At 38.6% G+C, this 16,407-nt stretch overlaps 1 protein-coding gene across 1 annotated transcript in view; it reads right to left on the bottom strand.

Moving 5' to 3' along the window:
• Positions 1 to 16,407, bottom strand: part of SLC16A10 (solute carrier family 16 member 10) — a 116,686-nt gene that overhangs the window by 39,192 nt on the left and 61,087 nt on the right. Inside the window, exons 2-3 of the mRNA XM_002929846.4 lie at positions 12,321 to 12,465; positions 9,669 to 10,131 (exon numbers count right to left, since the gene is read on the bottom strand). Coding sequence (XP_002929892.2) covers positions 9,669 to 10,131; positions 12,321 to 12,465 — 608 coding nt within the window. The remainder of the gene's footprint in view (positions 1 to 9,668; positions 10,132 to 12,320; positions 12,466 to 16,407) is intronic.

The following is a 16,407-nucleotide window of genomic DNA, read 5'->3' as shown; positions in this document are numbered from 1 at the left end:
AACAAACTGAGGGTTGCTGGAGGGGAAGTGGGTGCAGGGATGGGGTAATGGGGTGATAGGCATTAAGGAGATGTAATGAATACTAAGTGCTATATGCAACTGATGAATCACTAAATTCTAACCCTGACACTGATCATAATAATAATAATAATAATAATAATGAAATAATAATGTATGTGTGTGGGGTGCCTGGGCTGGCTTAGTTGATAAAATATATGACTCCTGATCTTGGGATTTTGAGTTCAAGCCCCACATTGAGTGTAGAGATTTTTAAAAATGTACGTGTGAAATAAATACGTGCATGTCCTTTTTGGAATTTTGCTGGGAAAGGAAAATGAATGAGATGAAATGAATGAACCAATAAATAAATGAATGAAACATTTCCAGACCATGGACAACAAAAAACCCTGCAAGAAATGTATGTAGGTGTTATACATGTGTATATAATCAACACAGTGAATCTCAATGGATGAATCATGATATTTAAATTAATCCACTATACAAAGAAATATCCTTGTGTCAAAGAAATTTATAACCCTATTTTTAAATGAAAAATAGAAAAATAATAAAAATTACACTTGACTCTTGAACAATATGGGTGTGAACTGTGTGGGTCCACTTACATAGTTTTTTTCAATGTGTACAGTATAGTACAGTAAATGTATTTTCTTATACTTTTTTTTAAAACTTCCACTTATTAAGCAATCTCTACACCCAACATGGGGCTCGAACTCATAATCCCGAGATCAACAGTCACATGCTTTACCAACTAAGCCAGCCAGGCACCCCTCTCTTTTAATCTTAACATTTTATTTTCTCCAGCTTACTTTACTGTAAGAACACAGTATATGATATATATAACATACAAAATACGTCTTAACTGACTATTATCAGTAAGGCTTCCTGTCAACAGCAGGCTATTAGTATTTAAGTTTAGAGAAGTCAAAAGTTATGGGCAGACTTCTGACTGCATGGAGGTCCAGTGCCCCTAACCACTGCATTTTTCAAGGGTGAACTGTACGTAAATTAGAAAATTTGGTGAAAAAACAATGTGATTACGCTTTATTCTGCAAAGTACCAAAACATTCTGCATTAGCTAATAAATGTCAAAGTAACTATCAACATAATTAGAATAATAAACCAAAACCAAGAAGAAAAAAGAAGGGAGAAAATGAAACCGTTAGCCCCTAGTATTTAGTCTCCAGTGTTTAGCCTCTAGACTAAAAATGAAATTTAAATGTTAACTCCATATTGGGTTTAATCTGATTATAGAGTAAGTAAGACTGACAGGAAACTCTTCAGACTATACAGTTCTATCCTAAATCAAATTTAAAATCTTTCCAAAGCATGGCAACCGTCCTCCCCAAGGCTGGGGGTGTTTCATGGACGTCAAGGCTTTTCTCCCCTAAGAACCTGATTGTGATCAGTGAGAAATGCAGCAGGAGAGATGAGCTCAGCAGCCCAGCAGCCCAGTTCTGGCCCAACGCACAATAACCTTCAGTTTACAAGGATCCTACTAGGAGGCCTGCATTCTCAGGGACACAACAACCCTGACCCTGAGCTCCAAATAGGTCCACAAAAGAAAGACAACAAAGCCAGTGTAACTGCTACTGGCATCTCTCAAGAACTGGAATGTGTCAAAATGGCAAAGCAACCCCTGACTAGGAAATGAATCCTAGGAGTTGACTAGGGTTATGTTACATGAGAAAACTATTGCGTTCCTCTAAGAATTCTGTCTCTACTACGTACACATTTACATTTTAGGCTACGATAAGCTTCCATTTATTTTCCATGGATATTCTCGATTGTGCTGGTTCTGCTGCTGCTTTAACTATGTGCTGCAACCAACTTACACTTGTGCCTTTACTAGTCTAATAAAAAAAAGTGCAGTTAAATCACCCGTATAATCCCTTTCAACTCCTAAATTACTGTTATATCTTTGCAGGTATGTAAATATTTTATTTAAAAGCCACACTCTAAAGAGGAGCCGGGCTCAAGCCCCAACTATCCCAGGTGTGAGCCTTGCATCGTGCCGATCTCGATCTCGCGGTGTGGCCCCAAGACGCCAATGAAAGGTAATGTTTGTGGGAGCTTCTTGAAAGCTATGTGTTAAAAAAATGTGGGAGGTCAACAGATGTTACATCTATTTAAAAGAAATGGGTAGTTTAAAACGAACCCTTGCGTGGCTGTGAGGCCCGGCTGCAGGGTCTGAAACCACGCGTGGAGCTTTGGATGCGGCAGCTGTTCTCGCTGTGTAACTCCGAGAACGAATTAGTTCAATCTGACACGGATGCAGACACGGCTGGATTGCATAACTGCACACCAGCTGTCCATGTTTGCAATTCTGCCTCCAAACAGTAGGCACTACCTACCATAACCTGAGCTTTTCTCCCATTTGTTACAAGGCAATATAAACTTCCTGATTACAAGTGAGCTGCCAACAGGTAGCTGAAGGGAGAAAACTAGATACAGATAATGGAAACAAAAAGCAGGAAAAGCACAGGGGAAAATGGACAGTGGCATGGGCAGTCTGGGGGCTAATATGTAAGAGATGTGCAGCCGTCAAACGTTCTTTGGGTGCTAAAGACTCTTCCCTGAAGGACAATTATATAACTCGGGCCTGTTTCATCTTATGCTCTGTAATCCTTGGAGTTAGCGTCTGCAAGGGCTTCTCCAAAGAGATGCTCCAGAACTTGAAGGTAAGGGTAAACTAGCAGAAGTGCACTCTCAATGCATCGGACAACACTCTCCACCTTCACAACCACCTGATAAATATGAGGTAAAGCCAATGTCCAAGTACAGTCTCATAAAGGGAAGATTCTTCTATTCCTATTCCTCTCCTATCATAGTAACTTATTTTCTAATGGATATGAAAATCACAGTAGGACCCCTACCAGCTAATTTAGGTTCTTCAAACTTCAACAAGCTTGATGATAATCCAAGCATCTGAGGGATAAGCAAATACCCACATAACAGTTAAATTCTGAAATTATTTAAAAGTATACTTTAACAAATAAAACCTGAGAAACTTAAAAACAAAACAAAAAAACCTGGTGAAGTTTACACATTAACAAGAGAGAAGGAACAACTTTCCAACACAAGGACTTCTCAGGACACTAATGATCTATCGGTGGTCTCAGTTTATATGTAACTCTAAAATATAAGTAATTTATTTCCCCCCTTTTCCTATAATAGTACTTATGTTAACCAAATATACGACAGATCTTGCTAAAAATTTTTACATTTGTCCATTTTTTCTTCTACTACGCTTAATGTTTATCATAGAAATCAAACCCCAATACAAGACTATGTATATTCTATGTTCTGCTTGTCACAGACTATGAAACATGATTCAGTTTTCTCACACTCACAACGCGCTAGAAATCAGAACAGGAGATGAAGGGGCTAGAAATATGGTTACATGACATCCTCATTCACATTACATTAGAACAGAAGCCCATTTCCTCCACAGTCCTCTCCATGGCTGCGCAGAGGCTCTCAGTGCTGGGATGGTCCCACACCGCCTCTTTTCTTAATTCTGAGAATGGAAGGGAAACTTGCAAGGCAAAGAAAACTTTGCCTGATAACAGGCAGCACTCCATCTGTGAGGTGACTTGACGAAGGAACAGCAGACTCTTTGTAAAAAGAACATGGGACTCAGAGTCCAACACCTGTGCTCAAATCCTAGCTCTGAGCATAACTCAGCGAGTGACCTTGAACCGGCATAATTTAGCAGAGTCATTTCCTTAGCCCTAAGTTTGTAGTTATTTTTTATACTTGATACACTCATTCTTGTGATGGTTACATGAGATTTTCTGAAAATGCTTGACATATTATAGATTCTTGACAAATGTTACCTGAATCTCCCCAAGGAAGCCACAAATTGATGAAAACATGTATGCTGTTCCCATTTGCATGGCTCAGCACTCTTAGCTCTGGCTTGGAGTAGATTCCTGCTTTCACAATATGAACAGAGGGGCCCTGACTGGTGAGGCCTAACAGTGACGTTCCTGTACTGACCCATGATAGCATGTCACATTAGTCAAAGCTACAAATCAAAGCTATATATAGGTACTACATGCCTCATTTATTGGCATGTTTGTCTCAAAATTTCATTTCTAGTTTAAAAATACAACTTCTTCGTTCCCAATTACAACTGGACTTGGTGTCCACTTAATTGCCCTGTCAGCAGGCAAATGATCGGGTCTTTAATCATCACATCAGATAAATGGGTCTTTCTACCAGATCAAAGTTTCTTTTGAGAACAATCACTTCCTGACACAAAATTGACACATTCCTGTCTTATCACACAGTTTTTCAAAACAGGTTAATAAACACATATACTGCAGATTACAACACGAGTCAGTCATCTTCTCTTCGATAGAGAACTATGTGGGTCTAAAGCTTAAAAACTAAAATTCGATCCAACTACCGTATGTTCTAGAAACCAAGAACACAGGTACTTAACAGCTGCTTTTCAAGCTGAGTAGTGATGGAGAAATGTGAAAGTAATTGAAACTAAATCGTCACCCTGGTATTGAGGATGGAGCACTTCGTGTCATTGAGCAAAGTTACACTATCATTGTCGTTCCTAGGCATTTATCAGTCATCTGACTGATGTGGTCCTGTGCCTACCAAAGCAGACTTTTAGTCAGGCTATGGCTCCTGAACCCTACCCTACTCTTACACACACCACTCAAGGCTCTTTGAGATTTTCAGTTACTATCCAGTAGGGCAGACACCAACTATCTAGCTTTCCTAATTAATGGGGATGGCCACCAAGTGTTCCTATTTCCTCCTTCCCTATACTTACAATAGTGACAGAGACACAGAAATTTCTAGTTATCAAGTGACAATTTCAACATATGCATATAAAGGTGTGGGTCAAAGCCAAACACATCAATTCTTTTCTCCATTAACAGATGGCATTAGTGTTAATTATTCTGAGGTTTGCTGAGTTTGAGTTATTAACTGTTTAATGAATATGAATACCATCAGGTCCTATAAAATGTGAAAAATGTACAAATGTATAAAATGTAAAAAATCATTATGGCATCAAACAGAATTTTAAAGACTGAAATGGTGAGAAAATGAATACTGCTTATATAGTGTTGCTTTAGACTTACCCATATATATTTAGTCATTGAACAAATACTTGAGGACCCACTGTGCACTAGGCATTGTGCTACGTGTTTGGGATCTCTCACTTAACAAAATAAAAAGATCCTTAGCCTCATTAGGTTTACATTCTGGCAGAGATATACATACAGATAGCAAGTAATCATCATAATAAATAAATTATGTTAGGAGGTGTTAGGTGCTATGGAAAAAGACAAAGCAGTGTGAGGGGCTTGGGGAATGCTGTGGAGGGGAGAGGGAAGAAGGGAGTTTTAGCCAGGTAGTCAGGGTATGCCTCACTAAAAGGTGAATAGCGGGGTGCCTGGCTGGCTCAGTCAGAGGAGCGTGCAACTCTTGATCTTGGGGCTGTGGGGTTCAAGCCCCATGTTGTGTGTAGAGATTATTTAAAAATAAAATCTTTTAAAAAGTGAATAGCAAAAAGGACAGTGTGGCAGGAGCAGAGTGAGCAAGGGAGGCAATGACAGAAGATGAGATCAGACAGGGAAGAGGGGCCAGATCATGGAGTACCTTACAGACACGGTTTTTACTCTCAGAGAAATGGAGAGCCAATGAAGGATTTTGAGCAGAGTAACTTATGTGTTGAAAGAACACTGGTGGCTTCTGTGTAGAGAACAGACCGCAGTGGGCAGGGAAGTTAGCAGGGAGACCAGTTACAAGGCAAAAGCAGGGATCTGGGCTAGGGATGATGGTAGCCTGGTCTATGGGGTAGTAGTGAGGATGATGAAAGGTGGTTTTGAAAGAAAAACCACCAGAATTTCCAGACTGGATCAGGAGTGTGGTATGAAATAAAGAAGAGCCAAGGATGAACCAAGGTTTTGGGCCTGATCATGCAGAAGGATGAAATTGCCATCTCCTGAGATAGGGATGGCTGGAGGCAGAGCAGGTTTGGAAGGGGTAAGACCAGGACTTCAGGGTTGGACATGTTAAATCTGAAATACCTAGCAGTCATGTAAGTGGGGATATTAAGTAGGCAGTTGGTTCTGAAAGTCTAGTAGAGAATTTAGGAAAGATGTCTGGGTGAGAAATACAAATTTACAGTCACTGGCTTATATACAATGTTTGAACTCAGGTGACTGGATGAAACCACCAGTGGAATGAGTAGATACAAACAAAGATCAGGGAGAAGCCCTAGGACACACTGATATTAAGGGTCATGGTAAAAAAGGAACCAGCAAAAAATACGACAGAGTGATGGAGAGGTAGGAGGGAAACTGAGAGAGTCTTATGCTTCTGGAAGCCAACGAAGAAAAACTGGATAAGGAGAAGTCATAAATATGTAGTCCAGAAACAAAGCAAAACAACTCTCAGGCAAAAGGGGCAGATAATCAAAACTGAAGCAGCTGCCACTAACAATGGTTATTTAGAAAGTCAGGCCTCACCTAAATTGATCTATAAGATTTGTACCCTCACAATGGAGATTATAAGTGGGTAGGCCTAAAGAGAGATGATTTGACAGCTTTTAGGAAGCAATATGATTCTTCATCTTTAAAAGTCAACTACTAAAAGCTAAAACCTCCAGCCCTGCCTTAAGAGCAAGAATGACACAAAGCATACATATTCTCTCTCAAATCATCATGTACAGTCTAACAGGTAAAAATCTTAGAATGTTTAACTTAACCACTTCATTGTACTTATGAATCTTCAAAGACGACCTAGATAAATTAGTTCCCTAGTTGATTAAGAATCTGAATTTAGCACCAAATCTCATGCTCAAGGCCCAACTCCTGCAATCCTGTGAAGCTTTTACTAACCACTTTTCCAAATGGGTATCATCTTTCTCCTTTGACTCTTCTATAGCCCTCACTTAAAAACCACTCAGTTGGCAATCACATGGTCTTTAAATTAAAATAATTCTCGTTTTAATACCAGAACTGGATAGATGCTTTACGTACAATTTCTGTAATCCTTACACCAACTCTACAAAGTCTATTTTATAGAAGAGGAAACTGATTCTTACAGACATTACTCAAGGTCATGCAACTAGTCAGGGACAAAACCCAGATCTGTCTTACTGCAGAGCCCTTACCATTACCCAATATGCAACACTGACTCTGGAATAAAAGTGCCACACCAATATTTACCAATCACCATTTCTGTGACCCTGGGCAAGTTTTTAAATCTCTCAGTTCCTCAGTCTTTTCATCAGTGAAATGAAGATGTTACATCACAAGTATTCCATTGCTGTGAAGATTAAATAAGATAATATATGTAAAAATTTTATTTTTACATTTACTTTTATTATTACATTTACTAGATTTTATGCTCCTTCGACAGGTTCTTACACCTCCCATGTGTATTCCCTTCAACACCCAATAAAGGATTTAATATGAATTGAACATCATCTACTTGTGTTTGAAAAGATGACAGGAGACACCTTTTCCTCCTCTAAGGGGAAGCTTGGATCCATGAAGCCTGGATTAAGTAAATACCCACAATCCAAACCTTAATTTACAACACAGTGACAAACTCCATGCACCCATCAAACATGAGATTTAAACAGCCCACGTAGCATTTAACTGTCTGGTGTTTCCTCTCCGACATGGCTTTTAGTGCTATACCAGTTTGACAAAGAGAAAATCACAAGTGAAAAATAACAACACATTTGTAAGAAAACATGCCTAGAAGGAGAGAAAGCAGAAAAAAGACCTGGTTTGTTATCAGAGTTAACAGAGACCTTATTGTTCTGTGTACTATCTGATTTACAGCCTCCTGATGACAATAATATCTACAATACTGTCTAACTCATCCCACTTTATGAAATTTATTTACTTTAAGAAGATGACAACCAATAACATATTTATTAAATTTTCTTAGGCACACTCATTTCACTTCACATCTTTGAATGAGAACGGGAAGTCACTTAACATCTTTGCTAACGACGGATCTGTTTCCAGTCTGCTCAGTGTGGGCTGATATTGTTTATTTTGCCTACTTCACAGGTTTTTTTTGTGAAGGTCAGATGAAATAATATATGTGAAATTATTTTACAAATTATAAATATGTTACCAGAAATAACTAGACAGTCCCCCACCACCTGTCCTTAGGTAAATGTCTGGTATTAACAAAACCAAGGTACTGATTTCTCTGCATGTGCTCACTTTGTAGTACCAAAGAAAAAATTTTTTAAAAATCTTCTCATCTTCGAGAAGGACACCACAAATGTTTTAACCATAGAAGCTACAGAGAAGATTGTTGATAAAGTAGGCCCTTCCACAAGGGATCTATATTCCAACAAAAAATAGTTTCAGATGGTTTAGATATGCCTTCCTAAAAGTGTGAAAATGGACTTCAGGTCAAGATGTAGCCACATACCACATATGTGACAGGGGTCACATACTAGGTCATTTTACCCAGTACCTCACTCTCTGCAATATGCCAAGTAACTCAGATTACGAAAAACAAGTCCTTCTTCCTGCCTCGCATTGGTCATCCCAGTTGCTTCTTCAACACTTGTGGCAAAATAAGAATAAGAGGAATTGAGAAAACAAAATTATTCTTAGATCCAGGACTGCTTATCACTTCTCTTCCTGTTTCCTTGACTTAATTCCTTTCTGAACTAAGCATAGGAACCCACCAAGAGTTGATGACATAGTTTACTAGCTGACTCCTTGAGCCCAGAATTCCTTGAGCTGTTACCAACTTCCACCGAAACTTTAAAGAAAAATTGCATGAACGTCCAAAAGTAGACTAAAAGTTAGAAAGATCCAAGTTCATACAATAGTATACAGATAAAAGCGTATCCTACCATCATTTTTATCATTTATCAGCCACATTGAACTATAAATACATTTTTAGCCACAACAGTAAGAAAAAAGGAAGAAACATAATAAGCACTTTGAGCAAATTTTGCCAGGGGCAAATACTTCAGATACTGCTAATTCTTGTTTCAGTATCAAGAGGCTTAAATTTGCCTTTGGGATAAAGTGAACAATATAAATTGCTTGAGCACTTGAATTCTTAATTTCCTGTGAAATCTTGTTCTCCCCACATTTGGAACTTGCTAACGTTTCTCTCATTTCAATAATCCTCTGAAAAGAATTCCCATTTTCTCAGAAGTATCCCCTAAGTAGATGTAATGCTTCTTTGTGTCAAGGCCATTGGCTTTTACAGTTTACCTAATTTCTGTACCCTTTTGCCAAAAAATAATTTATTGATGTTGGCAAAATCACTGCACCATCTTTGTCCCTGATTATGATTTGTAAGCTACTTAAAGAAAATGTGACCTATTAAGTTTTTGTATTAATGACATCTGTTCTAGTATTTTATTCAGCCTTCCTTTTTTTTTAATTTTTAAAAGTTGTTTCTGTTTATTTAGGTTTGGCAATTTTTAAAAGACCAAAGCACACCACGAAACGTACCCTCTATTTAATGGTCTGATGGATGTGTTGACCTTGTCTTAAGGGACCCTGAATTACAACCAGGTTAATGTTTAAGGCCAACTTCAGTGTGATCTGTCTTGCTTTTCTAGGGACTTTTCCTGTATGAAATAATAATATGCATTACCAGCAAAGCCAAAGAAGCATACTCACCAAGTGAACATAAGGCACAAAGTATCCAAAAAGTGCAAGTGGTATTCCAACTGCCCAGACCGCATAAGCTGTCACCTTGAAGATGGCAAAATTGAAAATTTTTGTTGGAGGACTAAACTTCCTCCTGGAAAAGAGGGAGAATCGGTTGCCTCCTTTGGTTCCACTCTCTTTATCTTTGGCATTTGGAACAAGAGGTCGGTAAGTAAAGCTAGCCAGAAAGAGAACAAACACGAAGACGCAGAGGACCCTCAGTGTGTAGAAGAGGCCCACGCTGTCAGTCAGAACCCTTAAGAGGAAAGGCAGCAAAATTGTGAAGATGCTGCTGCCGGCGGTGACAATGCCATTCACCAGTCCAAGGCGCTTCTTGAAATAGTGTCCCAAAATGACCAATGAAGGCTGGTAGGCAAAGGAGCAGCCACAGGCAAATATGACTCCATAGGTAAGGTACAGAGGCTCGATGGAACTGTGTAGAGATGAAGAAGATGGAGAGCGGCTTTCATTATTTGTACCGAGTGCTCGGTAGAATAAAACCTCACAGTGAAGTGGGTTTTAGTTCATCAACATCTTTTATACAAATAAAGACTTACCAAAAAGAGGAGAAAAACTTAATACATCAAGAATCTGACACTAAAAATATTTTAATTCAACCGGAATGAATAATAAAATGCCTCAAGTATGTGAAAAATGACCAGTAAGGCCATCTGTGATTTTGCTCCTCTTCCTCTTTCCACGGATTTCAGGTGAACCAAGCAGCACTCGGTAAGAACTTCTGTGCTCGCCACAACTCAGAAAGGACAGTGCCAGGAAGGGCTTCAGTGACACTGACAGTGATTAAACTCACAAACAAAAAACCTCGTCTCCATAAAAGTTTTGAAAAATTATAATTTTACAATGAAACCTCATTATTTTATTGAGATTTCCCAGGCACTTACTAAGCAATCTATTCAAAGGAAAAGGTGCATTTGAAAATTTCTCCCCAAGGTTATGTCAGAAACATTTGCACAGAGAAGCAGTTGTACCTCATTTTTTGTTGGCCTAAGGGCTGTAGACCAACCTTTGCCCTGTATTGCGCTGTTCTCAGTGTTGTGCAAGATAACAAGAAATTATATTCTGATTGCAGAAAGACTAAGTGAAGTGGGTTATTAGTGATCCCACCTTGTAAGTTTTAAGGCCAGGTAGACCTCAAAAGAATAATAAAGGATTAAGAATTTTACAGTTTAACCGAAAATAACTTAATTACACATCTCTTATGAATGTAAAGGATCATATTATTACATTCTTTCAAACAATTAAGGTAAGGAGTAAAAGAAAACTGAAGTTTTTTCTTTTGAAAAGTCCATTCAAAAGGCTATATATCAGTAGTAAAGGCAAATTATTTATTAGAAACTAACACAGATAAAGTTGGTTAATAATTAAATTTTGAACAATAATACTCGTCTAGCAATATGCTAAGGTAATCATAAGGAACTCTAGAATCTGATAAAATCAAAGCATGTTGGCAATCCTCTCTCCAGGAAGCCCTTCCCCCTCTAGTCACCCACGGCTGGCACAATCTCCAGAAGAGACTCAAGAGTCACTCCTAAGCTTTCCCAAATTAATTTCACCTCACTCTGATCGCCCTTTACTGAATCTCCACTCTATTCCATAACATATATTTAGCAGCTATATGTTCCAGGTACTTGGTGAGAAAAAAATATTACAAATGTGAAAATGCCCTGCTCATAATCTGCTTAGTGAAACAAGAAATCTACCCCAAATAATAATATAGAACAAAATAAAAATAATACTTTATTCATTCTGCCTCAGTTTTTCATCATAACTGCAGTTTTCCAGGTAACTGCAACTTACTTTTTAAGGTGCTAATTTATTTTTATTTAACAATTTTAAGGGGAAAATCTAGATCCAGTATACATTTCTCTGCCTTTTTCAAAGCATATATTCAAATAGTACTGACAACACAGTATCATCATGAACACCTGTATCTGAACAATTATTCCACAGCGTTGTAAAGCTGTCAGTTGGAAAACCAGAAAGCCAGGGATATAAATCGGAAACACTTTCTTGCACACTATTTTAAATAGTGAATGCTGGGTGACATTAGCTTCCTATCTCTCCTAAAGAGTAAAGCACATAAGCACAAATGATGCCATTTTCACTGCTACTGAGCCTCTTTCGCTTCTAAATTTTCACCTCAGTAACAGCTCATTCCAGCTGCTGAAGTTTGACAACTGAAGTGCAGTGTAAATCAGTAAATAACAATCACGTGTGAAAAGGATTCCGAGCAGGAATCTTGATGTGACCTGGAGTTGCTAGAGAAGGCTTTCCTAAGAAGGCAGAACTCGAACTACAGGAAAGTGGGTTCGACACCTAGAATTTATATTACATTTCCCCTTGCTCCCCTGAAAGCTTGGTAGCTTTCGAGCAGTGGGTTAAAAATGAAATTGAATGAAAAATATGAGAGAGCTCCAAGCAAAAGCATTCAAATTATGAAGCTCTGACTTGCCGCTCTAGCCAACACTATTTAAGTCATACTGCTTAAAGCTTATGCATTGAAATGGAGGATTTCTCCTTGTAAACAGCAAAGATTCTGAAGGAACAACTTTACGGTATCTAACAGTTCTTGAAAAGCAGCATGAAGAACCAAGTCCTTACCTTACAAAAGAACTGGACATGAGTCCAATGAATCCAACAGCAGCACCCACAACAGCTGTCTTCCGACAACCAAACATGTCTGTGAAGACACTGGCTATTGGGCAGCAAAAGAAAATCATCCCCATGGACAGAGAACTTACCCATGCTGTAAAAGAGGGACAAAAGGGACATTATGATATGGCAAACTGCATTTGTACTTATCCCATAGGATATAATACATATTTAGAACAATATTAGCGCAAAAAAGCTATTACTTTGGAATGGGAGGGAGCTGGAATAAATTAGAAACAAATCTGAATCACAGCTCAAAGGACGTGCCAGTACTAATTATAACTAGCACAGCAGTTATTTGTGTTTAATTGAATTCTTGAAAAGTTTGTATTCTTGACCAAATCTTTCTCCTGTGACCCAAACACTATTAATCTCTAACCTGCTATCTATGGTCTAAGCAACTTCTAGTCTATGAAAGGAAAGTCATTTTTTAAAAAATGAGATATATTTAGGAATGCATGCCTACGTGGTCAAACTGAAGAAATGATGACCACTGTAAGTCAGGATAGTGGTTAACGCTTAGGGGGAGGAAATAGAATTAGAATCATTTGGACCCAGTAGTTAAGAATTGAACATCTGCCTAGAGTCTGGGCTTGGTTCCTGTGCTAAGGGAATCAAGACATACACAGGTAGACTATTTGCTGACCTGATAATAGTTCCTGGGTATCACTTTATTTATGAAGCCACACATACCTTTTTTTTTTCTGAAAGTATGTTTTCTTTCACAAAAAAACTTAAGAATCAGAAGTCATAATTTCCTGTCCTGACTCTGTAAAAACTAAAATAAAAGGGAACCAAAAAAAAGAGAAATAAACACTGAATACAAATTAGAATAATTTTCTGCCAAAGAAATGAGTGATCTCACAAGATACTAAGTCCATAAATTCTTCTTAAAAAATCTAAAAAACAAACGGGACCTAAGTGAATGTGGGCTAAACAACAAACAGATTTAGATCCAAACCCTTGGCCCAACTACAATATCCTTAGGCAAGTCACTCCCCCTGAGTCTGCTGATCTTGAAAGAGGATCTAACACCTACCTTTTTTCCCAACCCCAGCTTTGTCTCTTTCTGTGACCTCTTCTCCCCTTCCCTAGCTGCCATACTCTCTAAAGCAAGTATGGGAAAGAGAGAGGCTGGAACTAGGAAGGCGGATTCCATCGCAAGTGGTCCCGCCAAAAGACCTGTCTGATCAGGTCTGAAGCGGACTCCTTTTTCTCAGATGCACTTTCGTGGGTTCTTCAGAGTCTCACCTCAGAGACCTCTGGCTCTAGCTCCACTGACAAGGATACTTCATTTCCCTCCTGGCTTTCTTGCTGTCACTTAAAAGGCCAACGGTTGGAGCTTCCTTGTCCTTGTAGACAGTGTATCTGGGCAGGAATCTAAACAGCTCCAGACTGCCCCTCTCCTCCACTAGGCCTGCCTCTGATGTACAGGCAACATTCATACTGCTTTGCCCTGACAAATGTGGGAGTGTAGACAAATTCCAACACAACCACCCCTTGGATAGCTTTGCCTATGGGAGCAGTTAGCCACAGCTATAGTTCTCTCCTTGCTGGATTTCTCAGGGGATTCAGACCCCAGTCTGCTGTGCCCCCTAACTGAAGAGAACTCTTTAAATCTCTAAATGGTCCCTCTCAAGTTCCTCTCACTAGATATCAAGTGAGAGAGCATGCACCCCTATTTCTCCCATGTCGTAGGAAGAAGCCACAGCATAACTTTCTGAAAGGATCCTCACAAAATCTTCTTCCTTGACCCATAAGTGTCCTTCTTATGGGTTTTAGAGCCTCTAACTGGTTCTTGATATATGTCACTTTTGAATTTCACCCTATTGTACCTTAGTGCCTTGGCTAAAATCCCAACAGCACATTCTGTTATGATAATAATTAGCAACAGATGAAGTTAGTCCATCTTCTGATCGAATTCAAGAAAAAAACTAATACTTGAATGAATAATTACTTGCCATTGTTAACTCACAAAATTTCTAGCTTTTATAAAGTTTTAACATGGCAGCCCAGAGAATGCAAGGTCTTATGGGTTATGACACACATCATAAAAATAACAGACTGCTGTTGCCTTTCACCCCTGCCAAGTCTGTGATTATTATTAATAAAAACTCAATAAAGTTTCAAGGTAATATATTTGTATACTCAGAGATGATCTCATTTAATCCCCAAAACTCTAGGTAGGTACTCTTACTAAGTTCACTTTAACAACTGAGAAACTGAAGTACATAGTCACTACACCCAGCATGGTAAAATTTTTATTTAAAAAATGCAAACTAGCCCAGTCCCTCGATGAAATTCAACCAAACACCCACAAAGAGTTTCCTATTATTGTTGAGAAAACAAATCTTTTTCAATGGAAAAGGTGCTATTTAAATTATGGAAGAGCAACATTCTCTCCCTTCCTATTAAAAGTGCGTATTACCTTCAAGGCACTATCCTAAGCTGTTGAGAATATAAAAGCAATGAAGAGATTTCTCTACCTTCCAATAATTTCAGTCTAGTAACATATGCAAACCAAAATCCAATCAGAACACCATATAGAACATGACAAATGCCTTAAGAGATACCGATGTCAAAAAAATATATAATACAGTCTTTAGAATGTGTTTGTATACACGTGTATGTGATATTATAGAGAGAGAAAATGCATAATAAAGTCTTTAGAATGTGTTTGTTTACGTGTGTGTGTGATATTATAGAGAGAGACATCCAAGAAAGGCCATGTTGGGGAATCTTTTTCAAAAATACCAGGAAGCTTTCCAATTTTCCCATTCAGATCCTTTGTTTCCTACTCCATACCAACAATGAATCCTCAGCTCTCAGTATATGGCCAAAGGAGAATACACATCACCCAAAGGAAGTGTTAGGTTTAATATATAAGATTTTCCTGCAGGGGCACCTGGGTGGCTCAGTCGGTTAAGTGTCTGTCTTCAGCTCAGAGCATGATCCCAGGGTCCTGGGACTGAGCCCCATATCAGGCTCCCTGCTCAGTGGGGAGTCTGCTTCTCTCTTTCCCTCTACCCCTCCCCACCATGCTCTCATTCTCACAAATACACAAAACCTTTAAAAAATAAAAAAAAGATTTTCCTGCATATTAAGTAAAATAAAGGTGTTCTAATTATGCAGATGTAAATGATCACAAGGGCAAAGAGTTTACAACTGAAAATACTCAAAGGGAAGAACTACTATAGTTAGTTTAAGGTTGATATTCTTTTGCCCTTTTGCTCCAACCCCCATTTCCACTTGATCTTGGCCTCTTTCAAGACATCTTTGCTCTGTAATATTTCAAAATTGGTCTAATAGCTTCAAATAAAATGCGACAATACTATACAAAACTGAGATTAAACTGCAAAATATTATTTAATAAAGACCCAATGACTCCTGGGGCATAGAGCTGTCTGGCAACTACACAAAAATTCAAGAATGAGTAGACTGTACTTAACCATTTCATTGCCACCCCAAATTTTATTTGGTAGTTATATTTCCACTAGGGAGTGGTTTTTAAATTATTTGCTTTTGGGGCACTTAGGTGGCTCAGTCAGTTGAGCGCCCGACTCCTGATTTTGGCTCAGGTCATAATCTCAGGGTTGTGAGATCAAGCCCTGTGTTGGGCTCCATGCTCAGCAGGGAGTCTGCTTGAGACTCTCTCTCATGCTCTGCCTCTCCCCCCACTCACACGTGCACACTCTCTAAAACAAATAAATCCTTAAATAATTACTTGCTATCAAACATCTATTAAAAGCATCAGAGTAAAGTGGTCAAGCAAACCCCCCTGCAGAGAACAATTATAATGTGTATGTTGAAAAAGACGTATTGAAACACACTGGAAAATGTCTAAAACAGTCAGAAGGTGGACGAGAGTTTACCCTTGAAAAGCTGAAACTAAAGAATTAAAAACTGTAAGTCTGTGGGCTTTTTTGAGAATCAACGAACTATAAAGGTGCTGGATAGACTATTAGAGACCAGACTAAAGAAAAAGTAGCAGCTAGAGAAAAAGAAAAGCAGCAGCTAGGAGCTGTAAAAACCAAAC

Source organism: Ailuropoda melanoleuca, chromosome 10 (genome assembly GCF_002007445.2).
Source record: "Ailuropoda melanoleuca isolate Jingjing chromosome 10, ASM200744v2, whole genome shotgun sequence".
Taxonomy (NCBI): Eukaryota; Metazoa; Chordata; class Mammalia; order Carnivora; family Ursidae; genus Ailuropoda; species Ailuropoda melanoleuca.
The sequence above is the reverse complement of the archived record's forward strand: the minus strand, read 5'-3'. Positions and strand labels throughout refer to the sequence as shown.